This window comes from Leucopleurus acutus (assembly GCF_964270905.1).
Source record: "Leucopleurus acutus genome assembly, chromosome: 17".
NCBI classification, from domain to species: domain Eukaryota; kingdom Metazoa; phylum Chordata; class Mammalia; order Artiodactyla; family Delphinidae; genus Leucopleurus; species Leucopleurus acutus.
This window is the reverse complement of record NC_139159.1, coordinates 54,472,737-54,489,648: the sequence shown is the minus strand read 5'-3', so window position 1 is coordinate 54,489,648 and position 16,912 is coordinate 54,472,737. Positions and strand designations below refer to the sequence as shown.

Genomic DNA, 16,912 nt, shown 5'->3' with positions numbered 1-16,912 from the left:
CATGTGATCCTGGACTCAAGCCCGGGCTGAGGAATCAGTGGCTATAAAGGGCATATTGGACAACTGAGAAAATTTGAATATAGACTGTGAATTAGGTAATGATATTTTATCAATGTTAAATTTCCTAATTTTGATAATGTTGAGGTTATATAAGTGGATGTTCTTGTTCTCAGGGAGTATACACTGAAGTATTTAGGACTAACAGACCATATTAAAACTTACTCATCAATGGTTTAGAAAAAATATGTATAGCTGTAGAGATAAAGTGAATGAAAAACAAATGCAGTAAAATTTAAATTATTAATGATGTTTGGAAAAGAGTATGTGGGAGTTTTTTGAACTTGCATCAAAATAAATGTTAACATAAACACTTAGGGAAATAAAGACAATCCTGCGTATTTGCTTTTTATTGTTTATATTTTCCCAGTTAGCATATAGGCTCCATAAGGATCTTGTCTTCCTTTCTCACTGCTGTATCCTCAGCACCCATAACAGTGTCAAAATATAGGACTTCAATCATTATTTGTTGAGTGAATAAAAGAAAAACAAAGACAAGTAACAATAAAGTGGATTCCCATGCCTTTCATTTTTTTCTCTCCTGAAACCTTACTAAATCTTAAGTGAAATAAGTTTTTCAAAACTTAAGTGAAATAAGTTTTTCAAAAGGGGAGAAAATACGCAAGGGAAGGAAGAATTAAAGACAAGACAATAACTGCCACCCCTCAACCCTCCCTCTTTGCAGAATATTGGAAAACTTTGTTCTGGGAAATCTAACCAAACCTAGTGAAAACAGTTAAATAAATTATATTTTGATTCTTTCCAATAAATGCCTCAGTCCATTTGCTTACGGTTTGTATTTACCATACAGTAAAGCTCAAGTTGGCAAGCATCACCCAAGTGGTAAGAATTGTTTTTCAAAGATCAGCTTGTTAGTCTCTCACTTTGAAATATAAGCAAATAGCCAAGAATTTAAAATATCAAGAAAAGCCTCAAAGATGAAAGATAAAGACCAAAACAAACAACAACTTGGAATAAACAAGACTATGAACAGTAAAGGAAATTTTAAAATCAAATAAGAGAGCTCTTGGAAATTAAAAACAAAGTGAGAAGAGCAATGGAAAACTCATTAGAAGACTGGGAGGATGAAATTGAAGGAATATTCCAGAAAATAGAGAAAAAATACAAAGAGATGAAAATAGGAGAGAAAATATAGGAAAATTAGAGGGCCACTCTAGGATGTCCAATATGTGAACAATAGGTATTCCCAAAAAAGGAGGAGAGAAAAATGTGTGTGTGTGTGGGGGGGGGGGGGTGGGGGGGGTGGGGTGGGGAAGGGGTGGAATCATACACCAAATAATTAAAGAACATTTATAGAACTGAAAAATATGAATTTTATGGTTAAAAGGGCCATCAAACCTCTAACAATATCAATGAAAAAATATCCATGACAAAGTAGTTTCAGTGAAATTTCAGCCCTTCAATCTTCTGGGAGTGGGCTTCAGACAGGAACATGAGAAAGAATCAGTAATTAGAATGGTTTTGGCCTTCTCGAAGCAATATTGCAAAGTAAAAAGCAATGGAGTCATGTTTTCAAACTACTAAAGAAACATGATTTCAATATAAAATTTTATATTATCCAAATAGTCAGTTGTGAGAGTAGAATAGGGACATTTCTGACATGCAAAAGTCTCAAAAAAATTTTACCCCTATACAAAATTTTTCAGGAAACTCCTGGAGAATGTCCTCCACCACAATGAAAGGTTAACTAGGAAAGAGGAAGACATGGGACATAGGAAACAGAAAATCCACCAGAGGTGAAAGAAAAAGGGAATCCCCAGGAAGATGGTAAAGGGACATCCCAGAATGACAACTGTGTATCAGGCACAAAGGGTAACCAGTCCAGCAGAAGTATGCCAGAGCCTTCAAGAGGAACTTGAAGAAAATGAAACTGATGATCTACTTGGTAGGTAGGAACATAAGAGGTTATTAAGATGACCCGAAGAATGTTTGGGTTCAGTTTTTTATAAGTCACAGAAAACTCTGCAGAGGAGAAAACAAGGTAATGAGAATTTCAGAGAAAACAAAAAGTTGCACAGGAAAGTAACAGTAGTCCAGTTTACTACATGACTCAGCTCTGAATAACATAGTCAGACATAGCCACTCAATATTGATCTAGCCATATTTGAAGGATGGGGTTGGTGGGTGGGGGGAGGATGGTGTGTAGGAAAGAAACAGGAGGAAAAGGGAATAAGTTCTCATATTTAATAGTGGAAAAATCAATTGATAATAGTTATATCAGCCATGGTTCAGTCAGGAGAGCAGAGTCACTGGGTGTTACAGATGGAATGATTATAGGAACTAGATCTTATATGATTGTGAGAAGAGCTGAGGAAGGGAAGATCTGGAAGGAAAATTGGAGGGAAAAAGAGGAGTCACTAATATGTGTGAGAAGCCAAGTGTGACCAACCACCATAGTGTGATGGCAAAGGGGGAATTTGTGGAGAGGTCTCTGGAAATCTACTGCCTCTGCAGCTGGTCATCTAGTAGTGGGCCTGGGGGCTCTGGATAAGCAGAGCAGCATTCAGAAGAGCAGGATGTAGAGCAGAGCGTGTTTCAAGCTGGTACCTGCTGTATACATAGGCTTCTGTCTGTCACTGCATCATATTGAAAAAAAGACCTCCAAGAAAGTCTTGAATGCTGTTTCATTTCTGTCCCCCCAAATCCCATGTAAATTCCTCTTTTATTCAGCTCCAACCTAAAAGCATTACATGCCAGAGGATTTGAGAAATACAGTTCCCAACTTAACCCAAGTGATAGTATAAACCACAACAGTCCATCTCTTGACAATCTGGCATCCAATACATACGTCTTTTAACCACATTTAACTTCCAAATAAAGATAAATGCAAATTTATGCTTCTACAGTACATGGCACAGCTACCTGCACAAAAACATAGACTGGCTTCCCGAAAGAGGATACCCAAAGGATCAGATGTCCCTTTATTAATCTTGGGGTGAAATTCATTCTTTTAGCTGAGTCACTCGCTATTTCATATTCGGTAGTTTAAATACTGAGACATGAGGTTAACTATCAATACAATTTACACAACCTATGTTAAATAATAGAGGAGTAGGAGATGACAAAATATTGATATTTGTTATTTATATCAAATCAAGGAAGAAATACTTATTGCTATAGTGTGTGTTTCTGAAGCTAGTTATGTGATTGCAATTGGTACTTATAAGTTACTTTTATCTAGGACTGAAGTAGATGGACAGCCTACTAAAGTCTTGATTTGTATAACAGAAAAACTTTAGGTCTGGCTTACAGAAGTGTAACTTGAGTCACCACAATAGTCACAGCCCCTTAACCAACCCAGACTTGAGCCAGTTCACAGCCCCAGAGCTCCTTGAATGAAGACAAGGTCAGGTCTCTTGAGCAAGGACTCTCACAGTAAATCTTTCTCCTGATCTCCCCCCACAGGACCTGGAGCCATTTACTCAGATGACTGTGTTTTGGGGAGGGGGAAATAACTAGACTTTGGTTAATTTGTTGACACCCAAAATATCAAGAGAAGGGGTTTATGAAGACTGGGTAATTGATAGAGTTTGGGCTTGGGTTCATCTCCCAATGGGCCTAGTGGATCTCCAAATTCATGCCATGGCTATTTCCTCAGTTCTTGAATGAACAGTTGGAGTAGACGTAATCAGCAACTAGAACCCCTATGTTGATTCTTTGACATATATATATTTGTATTATCATGTGTATAAGGTATAAATTATTATTTTTTAATTTTCTATATTCCAAAATTAAAGCAGCTTATGAAGATGCATAATAATACTGCAAAATACAACATTAAAAATAGGTGAGAAAAAATTGAGCAAGAAATGAGACTAGTACATAAAGTACCTGACCATTTTGTATACTTGCTGATGGTAAACCACAAATTTGCTCTTGAATAGTAACGCAGTTCATTATAACCATAAGTTAAAGACAAATCAATTGCTTAGGAGAGGTGGATCTACTTGGGATATCAATACTGAAAAAAGTTCTGGGGAGGGTGTTTCCTGCTCTTAGGGATGCTTGTCCTATTGTTCATCTCAATTAGCATAACTAATTGAGTGTCCACAAACAGTGAAAAGAGACATTCTCTTCTATTAGTGAAAACTGTGTCTCATTCTTAAAATAGCTGAGAATCTTTATCTCTTGTTATTAACCAAGTGTAGTAACACTTCCTTCCAGCAACCACATTCACACAAAAAAGAATGGAAATGACACTACTTTAGTTCAAAAGAGTTCAGAATGCACAAGATTAAATAAAGGGAATAATTTTAAAGCTTCAGGTCAAATCTTGAGTTCTTTTCTTATGAGCTGGTCTGAGTTGGACTTCCTTTGAAGAGAGCCTCCTGGATCTCTTCCATGGGGATGAAGAACAAAATGAGAAATAGGCCTTATCACATCAGTCTACAGAAAGAGTTCTCAAGTGGCAGGACATAGTATTAATATTTGGAGGAGTCAAATATTTACACATTTTTCAAATGTTAAATAAGTGATTATGATGTGGCTTTTAAAAACAACAAATTAGCCTGGATAAGGACTGGTCAGTGACCTGGTTGAAGATCTTTCATATCAATTCATTTAATTATTTCATACAAAATATAATAAGTGAACATAGGTTATCACATGCAGCTAGCAAAATGGACATTCAGCTTATATTTAACAGAAAAAAAATATCAATTTTGATACAATGACAAAAATGCCATAATTTGTTTCAAAGTAAGTAACGGATAAATTCTAGACTGCAAAAATAAGTATGACACCACCAAATTTCAACAATGAATCAGAAGATTGTGGGAAACTTTAAATCTGAGGGTATGAATCTGATAACATAAAAGATAAGAGAACTCTAAATCAATTAGCTAATAAAGATGAGAGTCAGAGCCAAAGTCAACCAAATCTGTGAACATAAATACTCAGGAAAGATTTAGAAAATGTAAACTCTATTCTGTTGCAGCCACATCATACTGTCATAAAATCACTAACATCTTATGGTTTTTAATATCAAAAAAAGTATCTTAGAAAGATCCCAAATAGAAACTTAAAAAGAATGGCATGGGGAAAAACTTTTTACAAGTGTAACACAAACATAGAAACTATAAAGATAAGACTGACAAATTTAACTACATAAAATTATTTAAAAAGTTTTAGCGTAGTAATGTACATCAAAAGTAAAGTTAAGAGACAAATGATAAACCTGGAAAAATATTTGCAACTCAAATAACAAAAGATTATATATACAAAACATAAATTGCTTGGGCATATTAAAGATGCCTAATTTCATTTAAAAGAAAAGAAATAAAAATTAAAACCATTGAGATACCACTTTTTGCCTAGGAGTATCAAAGATCAAAACACATTGGCCGGTATATAGGGAGATGGGCACTTTCATACATTGTAACTGGATAGAATCTCTGTGGAAGGCAATTTTAAGGATACACATACACACACACACACAAGTATGTCTAACTGTTTGATCCAACTTTTCTACTTTTAGGAACTTATAATACAAATTTAAAATGACCCATGAAAAGGTTAATTGAAGCATTGCTTATAACAGAAGAAGAATGTAGATAATCTGAATGTCTATCAGTAGGGACCTGGCTAAATACAACCATACAATGAAATGATAGGTGATTGTATAAAAACAACAAGAACATTTGCTATGAACTGATACTGAATGAACTCTAAGATGCATGAAAAAAATCGAGGTGCAAATTAGTGAATAGAGTATTCTACCAGTTGCCTAAAGGGGTGAAGAATATATATGTGTATACACATGCATTTTCTTGATAAGCACAACATATCTCTGGAAGTATACTAAAAACCTGGAAGGTTGTACATGAATAACTGGCTGTTTCTGAGGAGGAGAACTGGCTGGCTGGTAGAGAGGCTTTTCCCTGTATGCCCTTTATTAACGATTGAATTTTAGCTGTGTGAATGAATTACAAGTCAAAAAAGTAAAGTAGGCAACTTGCTTCTAATCTATAACATCATCTCCCCCCACCCCCACCCCACCGGCACTCAGTTAACCTTCTCTATCACCAGTGCATGGCATGAAGTCAACCTCGTCAGTACGCTTCTCTGTAAACAGACACCAGACACATGCCTATTTATAAAGCGAGTTTAATGAAACCACCGTCTAAACTCAGTTTGAAGAAAAAGCCCATTGAGTCTCCAAGATGGAGAAACTGTGAACTCTGAGCCTCAACAACAACGCTTTCACAGTTTAGAAATGAAAGGACACAGAAATATGGGGTTAAAGTTAATGATAGTTTAGGATCCACCAGGGATGTGTTTTTTAGTAGCAAGAACATTCCTGGGTTCTTGAAATCAGGAGAAATATTCAGTGAATGGCAAAAAAAGAAAAGAAAAAAAAATTCTGCTTTATCAACAAACTAGCCCAAAGAGATTTAGTGTGAGATTCTAAGTACCCCAAGAACTAAGTGTGACAGATCTTTTTGAGATTTAGTGTGAGATTCTAAGTACCCCAAGAACTAAGTGTGACAGATCTTTTTGAAGTTCCATGGTGTCCTTTAAAAAGCACAGACAGACCAGGAGAGAGCACAAGGAGAAAGGAATTAGGAATCTTCTTTACTTCTAGTGCCCGTTCTTGTCTTGTTAAGAGCATTAACCTATCTTCAGCAGAAGTGGTGCTGTTAAAATTCTTTTTTTGTGAAATGGATCTAGGAGTTCACTAAACTGAAAAGTATCTCTGGTTTAAAAAATGCCATCAGTGCAACTCAAATGATTAAAATTTTGGAAAGTAACCTTTGAAGACAGAGATTGAAAGTGGTCTGTAAATTTAAGGATGACAGTGGCTAACTCTCATCTTTCTATATTGAAAATTCATCAACGATGAGTTTGTCCTGACACTGTTAGACTCTGTAGCAAACTTCTTGATAGAAATAGAAAATTGATTGTAAACCAGAACATGGTAGGGGTGAAAGAGATCTTGTTCTAATTTCCTAAAAATACCAACAAGGAAACAGATCCAGAGACTTGCCCAAAATGACCCAGGTGGTTAATGGTAGAGCTAGATCTACTTGGTCTTGTGCTTATTTTTGTCTTTATATATTTTAAAAGACACTGATGACCACTAACCTTGAATGAGTCCCAAGGCTGTACAGAAAGGTAGATGGCTTATTTATAGAGGACTTTGTTCTTTCATGGATTTAACTCCTTTAGAAGTGCAATAAATTTGGTGTGCACATGTGTGAGTGTATGGGAGAAATGGTATTTCTGATGATTGGGGGATATTCACTGGAATATCATGTCAAATGCTGGGCTACTCCCTAAACTGAAATGTTTCCTATCACTTCCAAATTCTGTGACAAAAATCAAAGACTCTGAAAGCTAAGAAACAGATCCACTGTTGCTGTTATGTGCTTTGTCAACTCTACTTGTGCCCTATGGGCCAATCTCAGGGGCTGAATTTTCTTATGTGGGAAATGGGACCAGGGACTTCAACTCAGATTGACTTGGGTGTTCTCAGACATACATAAAGTGAATAATACTAAAATTCTTAGCACATAAATACTGCTATGTAATAGTGATTCCATTAAGATAATTATGGATAGGCATTAATGGAACAATTAATAAACATGACTATTTTAATATTCTTGTTGTTTCTATATGATTGTCTCAAGTCTCCAAACTTCTGAACATCTTCTGAAACTGAAGGCATAGAGAAAGAAATTTAAATGATACAAAATGCTAGCATAATAATATGGTACCTGAGGTCATATTTGCAAACATTCCTACTCCCATGGTGAGCAGTATAAATTCTTATCTTTTGCCTAGGGGGTAAATACATTCATTCCTACAGTAATGAATTCAGGACAGAAGATTTCACCAGAATGAAATCAGATAGCGTAAGTGTATTTAGTGTAACACTTTGTTAAACAGAGTATTCCCCAAACTCAAGGCACCTAAAAGTTCAATTCAGGAGACTTTTGAGGGTGGGGGAGGGAGGAAGATTATGAATGAGAAATACTTCAGTAGAAAGTGACCTTTTCTTTGAAGAACCAAGGCCCCAATTTCTAGCTTACCTCAAGAAAGGGATCAAAGTTTTTTGTAAGTTTTTCTGCAGGAGGCACAAAGTCAAGAAGTACAACCTCTAAGGATAAGCAAAGTATTGGAATACTCTTTTTACTCCCTAAACCGAAGACGCGTTTTAGTTTCAGCCTTGCTAACATCTTCCTGTAAAACAAAGCCAAGACGTAAAACTTCAGAGTGGCAGAGGTGTGGCATCCTTCGGGGTGCGGCTCAAGTTTAAACGCCACTTCAGAAGCAGCCGTCCCGGCCGGGAGCTCGGAAAGGAAGGTTTAGGAGAAGCCATCAGTCAGTCAGATCTTCCTGCTGGAAGGTCGGCGCTGAGGTTGGAGTCGACCCCGGAGCAGCGGAGAAGACGCCTTGGGGGTGAAGACAGCCGGGCCGTCAGGCCAGCACAGTCAGGGGGCACCTCCACCTCAGCTACTCTTCAGTTTAGCCACCCACTCCAGGAAAGCCAGGAGGGGATTCGCCTGGGGTTAGGCCCGCTGGAGGCTGTCAGCGCTCTTTAGGACCTCAGGGAAACCGGAGAGGTTCTGGCTTTAGGACCCAGGAACTCCGAGGCAGCCCTGACTTAGTTGCCTTGGACCACAGCACCACCTACTTATAGAAGCATCCCGAGCCTCGGCCCGACTGCATCTCCATCGGAAAGTGAGCTCGCCATCCCTTCGGCCTCCCGGGAGCGTTCTGTCTCCCACAGCTTGGAAACGGAGAAACCTTAGCTGTGAAGTGGCTGTGGAGAGAGCGCTGGAAACCGCACAAGTGGACAGGGACCCAGAGAGTGAGAGCGGGCGTAACCCTTGCCGTAGGATCGCACACACCGGCGGGGACGCAGCATCCCAGAGGCTGCGGACCCGCCCGCCCCGCCGCGCTCCTGCTAGGCGCGGTCAGTCCAGAGGACCCTCCGGGCACTTCGAACCCAAGGCAGCCGCCGGGATCCCAGAGCTGCTACGCGCTCCCGGCGGGTCTCGGCAAACTTTTCCCCATCCCACGTGCTAGCGAGGCGTCTCGCTTTCCGAGCCCTGGATGGAGCTCCGCGCCTAGGCACGCCGCACAGCCTGAGACGTAAGTGCTCACGGTAGGCGACCCGCGCCTGGCCACCGCGACCACGGCGCTTGGGTACCCCACTGTGGGACCAAAGGACCGAAGAGCGCGCCTTTAACCCTGCACCCTCGGGAACTGTGGAGCTCTTTTCTTTTCCGGAGCGCCCGCGCAAAGTCCTTTCCCCCGGGTCGGAGCCTATAGGTCTGCAGAGGTTGCTAATTCACTGATTGTAATCACCTTCCTCTCCAAGTTGCAGGCAGCTGTGCGCTTGGGGTTAAGCTGCTCCGCAGCTCCTGCCAGGCAGTGAGTTCGCTTCCCCCCCTCCCTCCCCTTCTTAAATTGGGACGCGTGAAGAGGCAGCTGCCTCCCTGGGCCTCTCTCCACCCGGCTTCTCCTCCTCGTCTCTCAGGTTCAAGGCGGAAAGATGCTGGTTGCGCCGAACTGACCAGTGCAGGCCCCTGGGCTAGTGGCGACTCCCCCTCGGCGTCTTCCTCAACAGCGCGGACGGCGCCGGCTCCTCGGATGAGCCCTCCAGTTCCCCGACTTTGAGAGGCGTCTCTCCCCCGCCCGACCGCCCAGATGCAGTTTCGTCTCTTCTCCTTTGCCCTCATCATCCTGAACTGTATGGATTACAGCCACTGCCAAGGCAATCGATGGAGACGCAGTAAGAGAGGTGGGTTCTACCCTGCCGGAGGCGCGTGGGGTCGGGGTCGGGGGCGCGGGTGGCGGCGCTCGCTCAGGGGCTCAGGTGGGCAGGACTGTGCCCTCCACCCCCCGCCATTGCGCGCCACCGCTCCCCGCTTTCCGGTCTCCAGAGCTCTGCCGAACGCTGCCTATTCCGTGCTCAGAAGGCGCGGCGAGCCGGAGCGAGACGCGCGGCGAGCCGGGCGTCCTGCGGGAGTTCAGGGCTGAGCGGTGCGGTCCGTACCCACGTTGACTGCCGAGCTTCTACTTCTGAACTCTTCTCTTTTTCGGTCTCTCTCTCTCTTTTTTTAAGCCTGGCATCCTTTTTTCTTGTTCTTTTTCTCTTTTTAGCCCTCTCAACCATCTTCCTTGCAGCTCATCTTTCTCTACATTCACCACCCACGTGCGCCCCAAGTCCTGACCCCAGATAGCTTTGGACACGGCCTACTACTCGGCGTGTGTGTGTGTGTGTTGGGGTGTGTGTGTATGTCTGTGTCTGCGCGCGCGTGTGGGATCGAGAGCTGGGGAGGGTTACCAAGTCGATGTGGAGGACCTGCATTTCTAGGAAAAGAGCAACGTTGATTTCTTTTTCTGGACTCTACGACTAGGTGGGATGACGTACTGAACTTAGCGCATTGAGCGGCAACTCGTGCGCAGGTTTTTTGGGGGGAACGCTTGCTTGCAGGGTGATGTTTTGGAGACAGGCCCGACTTTGCCCTCTCTCTTTACTCCCCTCAAAAGCAGTTACTTCTTAGAGAAGTGCCGGCGCTCAGTGAAACTCACTTGGCGGCTTTTTGACCTCCTTCCTCTCCATCACCTGTGTGCACTGCGGGGAGGCGAGTGGAAGCCTTCAGAAAGGTTTCAGAAAGCTAGATTTCCTGATGATTTAGTGCGCCTGTATTTCTGTCTCCGAGTTCTGCTGCGGCTGCAGCTAGTCCAACTGCGTTTCAGGGGAAGGGCTGCTAAACACTGTTAAGTCCCCTGAAGGATTTAAACGCAAACCTCAACACCCCCGCTCCCAGTACGCACAGCCCCACCTTGCAATACCGCCTCACGGAAGGTGCACAGCAGCCCCTTAGAGTTTATCCGTCTTGGTCGTGCAGTTTGGACTTTTGCACAGTTAGAATTTGTCTTGAGGTTAACAGATTTTGATTTTTCTGGGATATGAACGTCTCGCTCGACTTGTGATGCGGTTTATTTACAACTCATTTCATGGAATCTCCAGTCCTGCATCCAGATTTTGGAAAGAGGTTTCTGCGCCCTAATTTTTCAAAGCTTTTTGGGACGTCGTTAAGCTGTTCTCACCTACCCGCAGGGCTGAAGGTTGGCCGGCCAGAGGGCAGAACTCAGGATAACTTGGTGGTGTGCGATTTCCGCCGCCTCTGCTCTCCAATTGACACTATGGAGCTGTGGTTTATGAGAAGGATACCCCTTTCTCTCGCCCTCATTTCTCTTACTCTCCTTGACTTTCATTTCTGACATTTGGAAAATGCTTATTTTCAGAAGTTTTTCTGAATAAATGTACTAGGGAGGAATTTCTTCCCAGAGGCCATGAAAGTTTGATACTGATACCACTCTTGCCAAAGTCCCTTTCCATCTCCTTCACCTCCCCTCTGCCTCCTTTCTCCACTCCGGTATTTTCTTTCCAGGTATCACTTGGTAGAGTTGGCAATTTTTGATTACCCTGGTCTAAGTGGTCAGAGTGTAGGGAGAGGCTTCCCTACACCCCTCACCCCCTGCCCCCAAGTAGATACTGCAGCCTATTTGGTGGAAAAGACTAAAGTGCTTTAAGATGTTCAAAATACAAAATCCTTTGCCAAATTCTTGTTTATTAGATGACTTGCTAATTCAGCGATGTCTTTCTGATCCACATTGCCTGCCCCATTGTGGTTGAATTGGGAAGAATCAAGCATGTTGCTTTAGTAGAACTTAATGCAGAGATGCTCTTTGGTGGAACATGACATTACAGCACTCCTGCGGCCAGAAGCGATACTGCATGCTTTCCTTTCCAGTGCCATCTCCAAAGTTCTGCCTATACCTCCTCCTATATCTGCTGCAAAACCTATTTGTTTCAAAGGTGCTTTAGCAAAATCTCATGGCAGTTACCACCACATCCCCAAGTGCTGACATTTAGAAACCCAGTTCTAAAGTGTGCAGTAGTAACTTTTGCCAGACAAACCTTTCAATTTAATAAAATTCAAATGCTTTCAAGTACATGTAAACTGGTAAGGTTGTAAAGAAAAAATTCTATCAAAATGTGTGTGTTTTCCTTAACAGATGTCCCTTCCCAAATCTCAAGCTTCTGGCTAAAATAACTGCAACCCTTAAAAGTGACCACACTATCTGTACCAACAAAGGGCGTACTGTGTTTTTAATTAAAAGTGGAACTACTTAAAGTGCTGGCTAGACAGTGTAGGGTGATAGTAGCTTTTCTGCTTTGCAAGGAAGCTTAAGGATTGCATTGTGAGAGTATTGAAATGAATAGAGATCTAACTCAGGTTGTGTGAATTGTCTCTCTTCACAGGCTTAAGCTGGTTTTAATTGATCTCATGTCCACTGATTGATCCTACACCAATTGTTGCGCATACCAAACAATTGGCCTTCCCAAAGGAGATTGATTTAAATTAGTTCCTTGGCGAATGCTTGACTACTAGCCAAATCATGTCAGCAGTGACAGTTGACATGCTAGAGCCTATTGTGGTACCAACATTTCCCCCTTTCCCTTTGTTTTGGATAGTGGCAGTTAAGTATTACTTTCTAGAAAGAAAAGTGATTAGTACATTAAAAAAAGGTGTTGTGGCTTAGAAGATCAGTTATTTTCTTGGCTTTGTGCTGTGATGTCGGCAGCAGTGATACCAGGATTGGTTAGGCTAATGCCCGGGATCTGATTCTTTTTCTTTTTTTCATATTCCATCTGCAAATAATCAAACCTTCACTGTGGAGCATTCTCAGAACTCCTTTGGCATTATGTTTAGTCTGCTCTATGATCTCAGATGCTCTATAATATCATTTTCTTAATGAAATAAAATTCTTGGCAGAGATCAGATAATTTAGTCAGTTAAAATCAATTGCATCCAGTCTGGAATAGAGAGCAAATATATCCTTTAACTTTATGCTTTATTTCAAAATATGGCCAGAGGATTAGAGACTAGAATGTCAGATAAAACTGTGTATGGGAGAGACTATCATAAACAACACTAGCCATCTACTAGTCTTTTTGTCTGCTTATTTAGAAAACAAAATCATACAGTAAAAGTGCATTTGATAATCACTACTGGGGCCTGGCAGCAATACATTTGAAAGTAAGGCACAAACACAATAGTGAGAATGAATATCTTGTAGATGGGAGACACATGCCAACATTTTGAAACGCTGATTGACAACTCATGTGGTGTCTATGTGGTAACTCATTGGCCCCTCACCCTCCAGTCTCCTTCAAAAACATAGTCATTATTAGCTACTGTTAACCCCTGTGGCCTGTATCTGTCTTGGGACCTCTTATGGTTTATTTGTATGGTAAACTGGGTTATCCGATTTGTCTTATTTTTTGGAACGGTTGTAAGCCACATTTCAGGCCTCATTACTGAAAGGTAGATAGACAAATCATAACTTTATTATGGTCTTCTGGGATTTCTTGAGCTTAGTATGTAGTGATTTCATTTTATATCTCCTTCATTCTATTGATATGCCCAGTCACAGACTTACCAGGGATTTATGAAAACTTCTTGATGAAATTCTTTAAAAGCAGCAAAGCTCCCAGACATGTAATTGTGTTTCTGGTGGTCTGATGGTAGGGGGCGTGGTATGACAAGTGTTTCCCGCCATAGCCTTTTCCCTCCTGAAGCCTCAGCTTCTCTCTCCATAACCGCTCATTTTCCTACGATTAGATTTGGCTTCTTCCATGAATCTGAAGTGTTTATCACAAATAGTGTGGTATGTTACTGGCAACTTCGGTTGTTTAAACAAAACAAAACACTACATTTCCTCTTAAACCTTATAAGGCTGAATTAATTAGTGTTTTAAAAAATCAAATGAGTAGATGTAGAGATATTTACAAGTTTTACAAGTACTTTTAATGATAGCTTATTTCTCACAGTATTCTTTCAAAATACAAAATGGCACATGGAACATATTAACCTACGCTTAAAAGCTTCGGAATACATTTGTAGGCCTGCTTTTTTAAGTTTAGAGTGTTTCAGAAAAGCTCATGTGATGTTTTAACTTTGCAGCATAAATATGTTCCTTCTTTTCTTTTGTTCTCTTGTTAATGGGCTTTTCTTCCAGCATAATTCTGAGTTTTTCTGGCCAGTACCTTACCAGTGAGCAGAGGTTAGAAAGTTGCCATTTCCCCAACCAACGTCTTATTCGTCTCTTGAAATTTGGAAGTGATTCAGAATAGGTGACATTTCCTCAGGCCTCCACTTATCCTGGCTTTCGTTATCTGTTTATAAAACTAGCTTGGGTCGAATCCAATGTTTACAGAAATCACAAGTTGGAGACGACACTTCTAATTTCTTTTTTTTTTTTAAATAGATTTTATTTATTTATTTATTTATTGGCTGCATTGGGTCTTCCGTTGCTGTGCGCCGGCTTTTTCTATTCGCTGCGAGCGGGGGCTACTCTTGGTTGTGGTACGCGGCTTCTCATTGTTGTGGTTTCTTTTGTTGCAGAGCACGGGCTCTAGGCGTGCGGCTTCAGTAGTTGTGGCACACGGGCTTAGTTGCTCCGTGGCATGTGGGATCTTCCCGGACAGGGATTGAACCCATGTCTCCTGCATTGGCAGGAGGATTTTTAACCACTGGGCCACCAGGGAAGCCCCGACGCTTCTAATTTCTTAATGCAAAACTACGTCTTGATTTATTCAGAGACTAACTGGACAGTTTATAGATTATCCAGGCTTTTTACTTCTTTTCTTCCAACTGACTGCCTCTTGAACCTTTTTTTTTTTTTTTTTTCTGGAAATAAGGACTCTTACCCCTCCCAAGTTCAGGAAATAGATGACAGACAAATCATGTGACAGAGTACTTGAGAACCACCCTGCTAAAAGGAGGTGGTAAGCTCTGGGATAAAAATAAAGTTTAAAATGTTCTTTTTTCAAAATGTTGTAATGGTCACTATTTTTTTTCCCTATTATCTGCCACAATCAAGGATTGACCATTAGATACAGTGTTGCGTGTCATATTTATACATTTTCACAATTTTAGCTGGAATAAATATGGAAGGCACTAATTAATACAGTACATAAGTAGTATACAATTATATATGATAGGGAAGGCATATCTACTTACATGCATATACGTACGTGTATATGTAGGTATGTGGGGTGGGGCGTGGTGTAACTATGGAGAATTGGGTTTTTGTAACTAAAAAGGATTTTTACTCGTCTTTCCCATTTTTCATCTTTTTCTCGGGACAACAGAGCAGGACAGGGGTAGGTGGGGGGGGCTGAGGACTAGAGGAGGGAATGGGTAAGGATACGGTGTTTTTATTCTTTCCAAGACCTACCCCCCATGTATCCTTCTCTCCTCTAGGACCTTTCTGTAACCAGTCACCCTCTTTTCAAGCCTGCTGCTATCCCGCCATCCTAAAATTCCTAATTTCCTTCTTTCTCACCTTACTTTCCAATCTTTTTCTTGACTTCAACCCTTCTCTTGTCTTGCCTAATAATCCGCTTTCATTCACTCACTTGTCAGTCTGTCACAATCTGGCTTCTACCTCCACCATTTCATCGAAAGGGTTTTCTTAATGGTCATCCATTCTCACTACTCACCTCAGTGCCAACCCTGCCAACGTTACAGCCCTCCCGTCTCTGAGATTATCACTCCTTTCCAAAGAAAGTCTCTTCCTCTGGTTAGTGACACTGCACTCTAGTTTCACCTCCCATGTTCTGCACATTTTTCTTCTTTGGTCCCCTCATTCGGAGTAGGTGTCGGCTCCTATTTCTTTACCTTTATTCTTTCCCTTGGGGAATTTTATCCATCCATTTATCCTCAACTGCCTTTTCCATGTAAAGTCCTTCAATTCTATCCCCCTTTTTTTTGAACTCCAGATTATGTTACTCTCTGATTTCCCAACTACTGCCATATGGATAAATATTTCATGCACCCTCATATATGGATAGGTATTCCATTCCATGCACATTCAGTCTTGACAACTCAATTCCTCTTCTATGTGTGGAATTACTCTTCCTCTCCCAAATGTGTTCCTGTACCTGTGTTCCTTTTTTCTGTTCAGGGGTTTCTGTGTGTCAAGGCTGGAAGCCTAGCTGTACCCTTTGACTTTCCTATTGTCTCTTTTGTTGGTTTGTTCAGTCTTAGCGGGTATCAGAAATGTTGTTTACGTCTACCCCATACTCTCCATTCCCAGAGGTATTTCCTAGCTCAGGTCCTCACTGACTCATTTCCCATCATCCACTTCTTCCTCACTCCATCCTTTACAATGCTGCCACATTGAATTTTTCTCAATGTGATCCACAGATCTGATCATGTTACTTCTTTGCTAATAAACCTCAAACCTCCCAGGTCTCCATATTGACTGCAGAATAAATTCCAGCTTCTTTCACTTTACATTCAAGGGTGGGTACTCTACCATCTGACCACAGCCTGTTTCCAACCTTCCACCACCACGAAAGCACTGTATGCTTAAGCTACACCATAAGAGTTCATTTCCAAGCATACCGTTATGTTTTCATGTTTTTGGGTTGTCGAGCATGTGGTGGTGCCCAGCTAAATAAAAGGTCACCGTTTCTGTGAAGCCTTCCTGGAATTTTCCCTAAAAGCTTTCTTAGCTTTTCATGCTACTCCTAAAGGACTCTCATTTCCCCCTTTATTTTGGCTACTTTGCCACATGTGTCATCTTTACTATATTTTAAGCTCCTCTAGGGCAGAACTTTGGCATATTCATCTTAATACTCCCCAAACCAGGCCAACTAGAGTGCTTCCTCCACAAGCTGTGGCTGAACAGAAAGTCAGTGATGATGAGATTTTGTTGTTTGCCCTTAAAATAATGCTAGTGACTTAATGAGAAATGTTTTTCTTTTCAATTCGAAGTTCTTTGGGCATAGTTGAATGAATAA

The 16,912-nt window shown here is 41.2% G+C and overlaps 1 protein-coding gene across 3 annotated transcripts in view; it reads left to right on the top strand.

Moving 5' to 3' along the window:
- Nucleotides 1-9,732: 9,732 nt before the first annotated feature.
- Nucleotides 9,733-16,912, top strand: part of RSPO2 (R-spondin 2) — a gene marked incomplete at its 5' end in the record, with an annotated part of 158,566 nt that continues 151,386 nt past the window's right edge. For 2 of the 3 annotated variants that reach the window (XM_082858919.1, XM_082858918.1), the window contains one exon: nucleotides 9,733-9,826. In XM_082858919.1, coding sequence (XP_082715045.1) covers nucleotides 9,733-9,826 — 94 coding nt within the window. Of the gene's footprint in view, nucleotides 9,852-16,912 lie in introns of all 3 variants that reach the window. The other variant, XM_082858917.1, reaches the window with a different exon arrangement.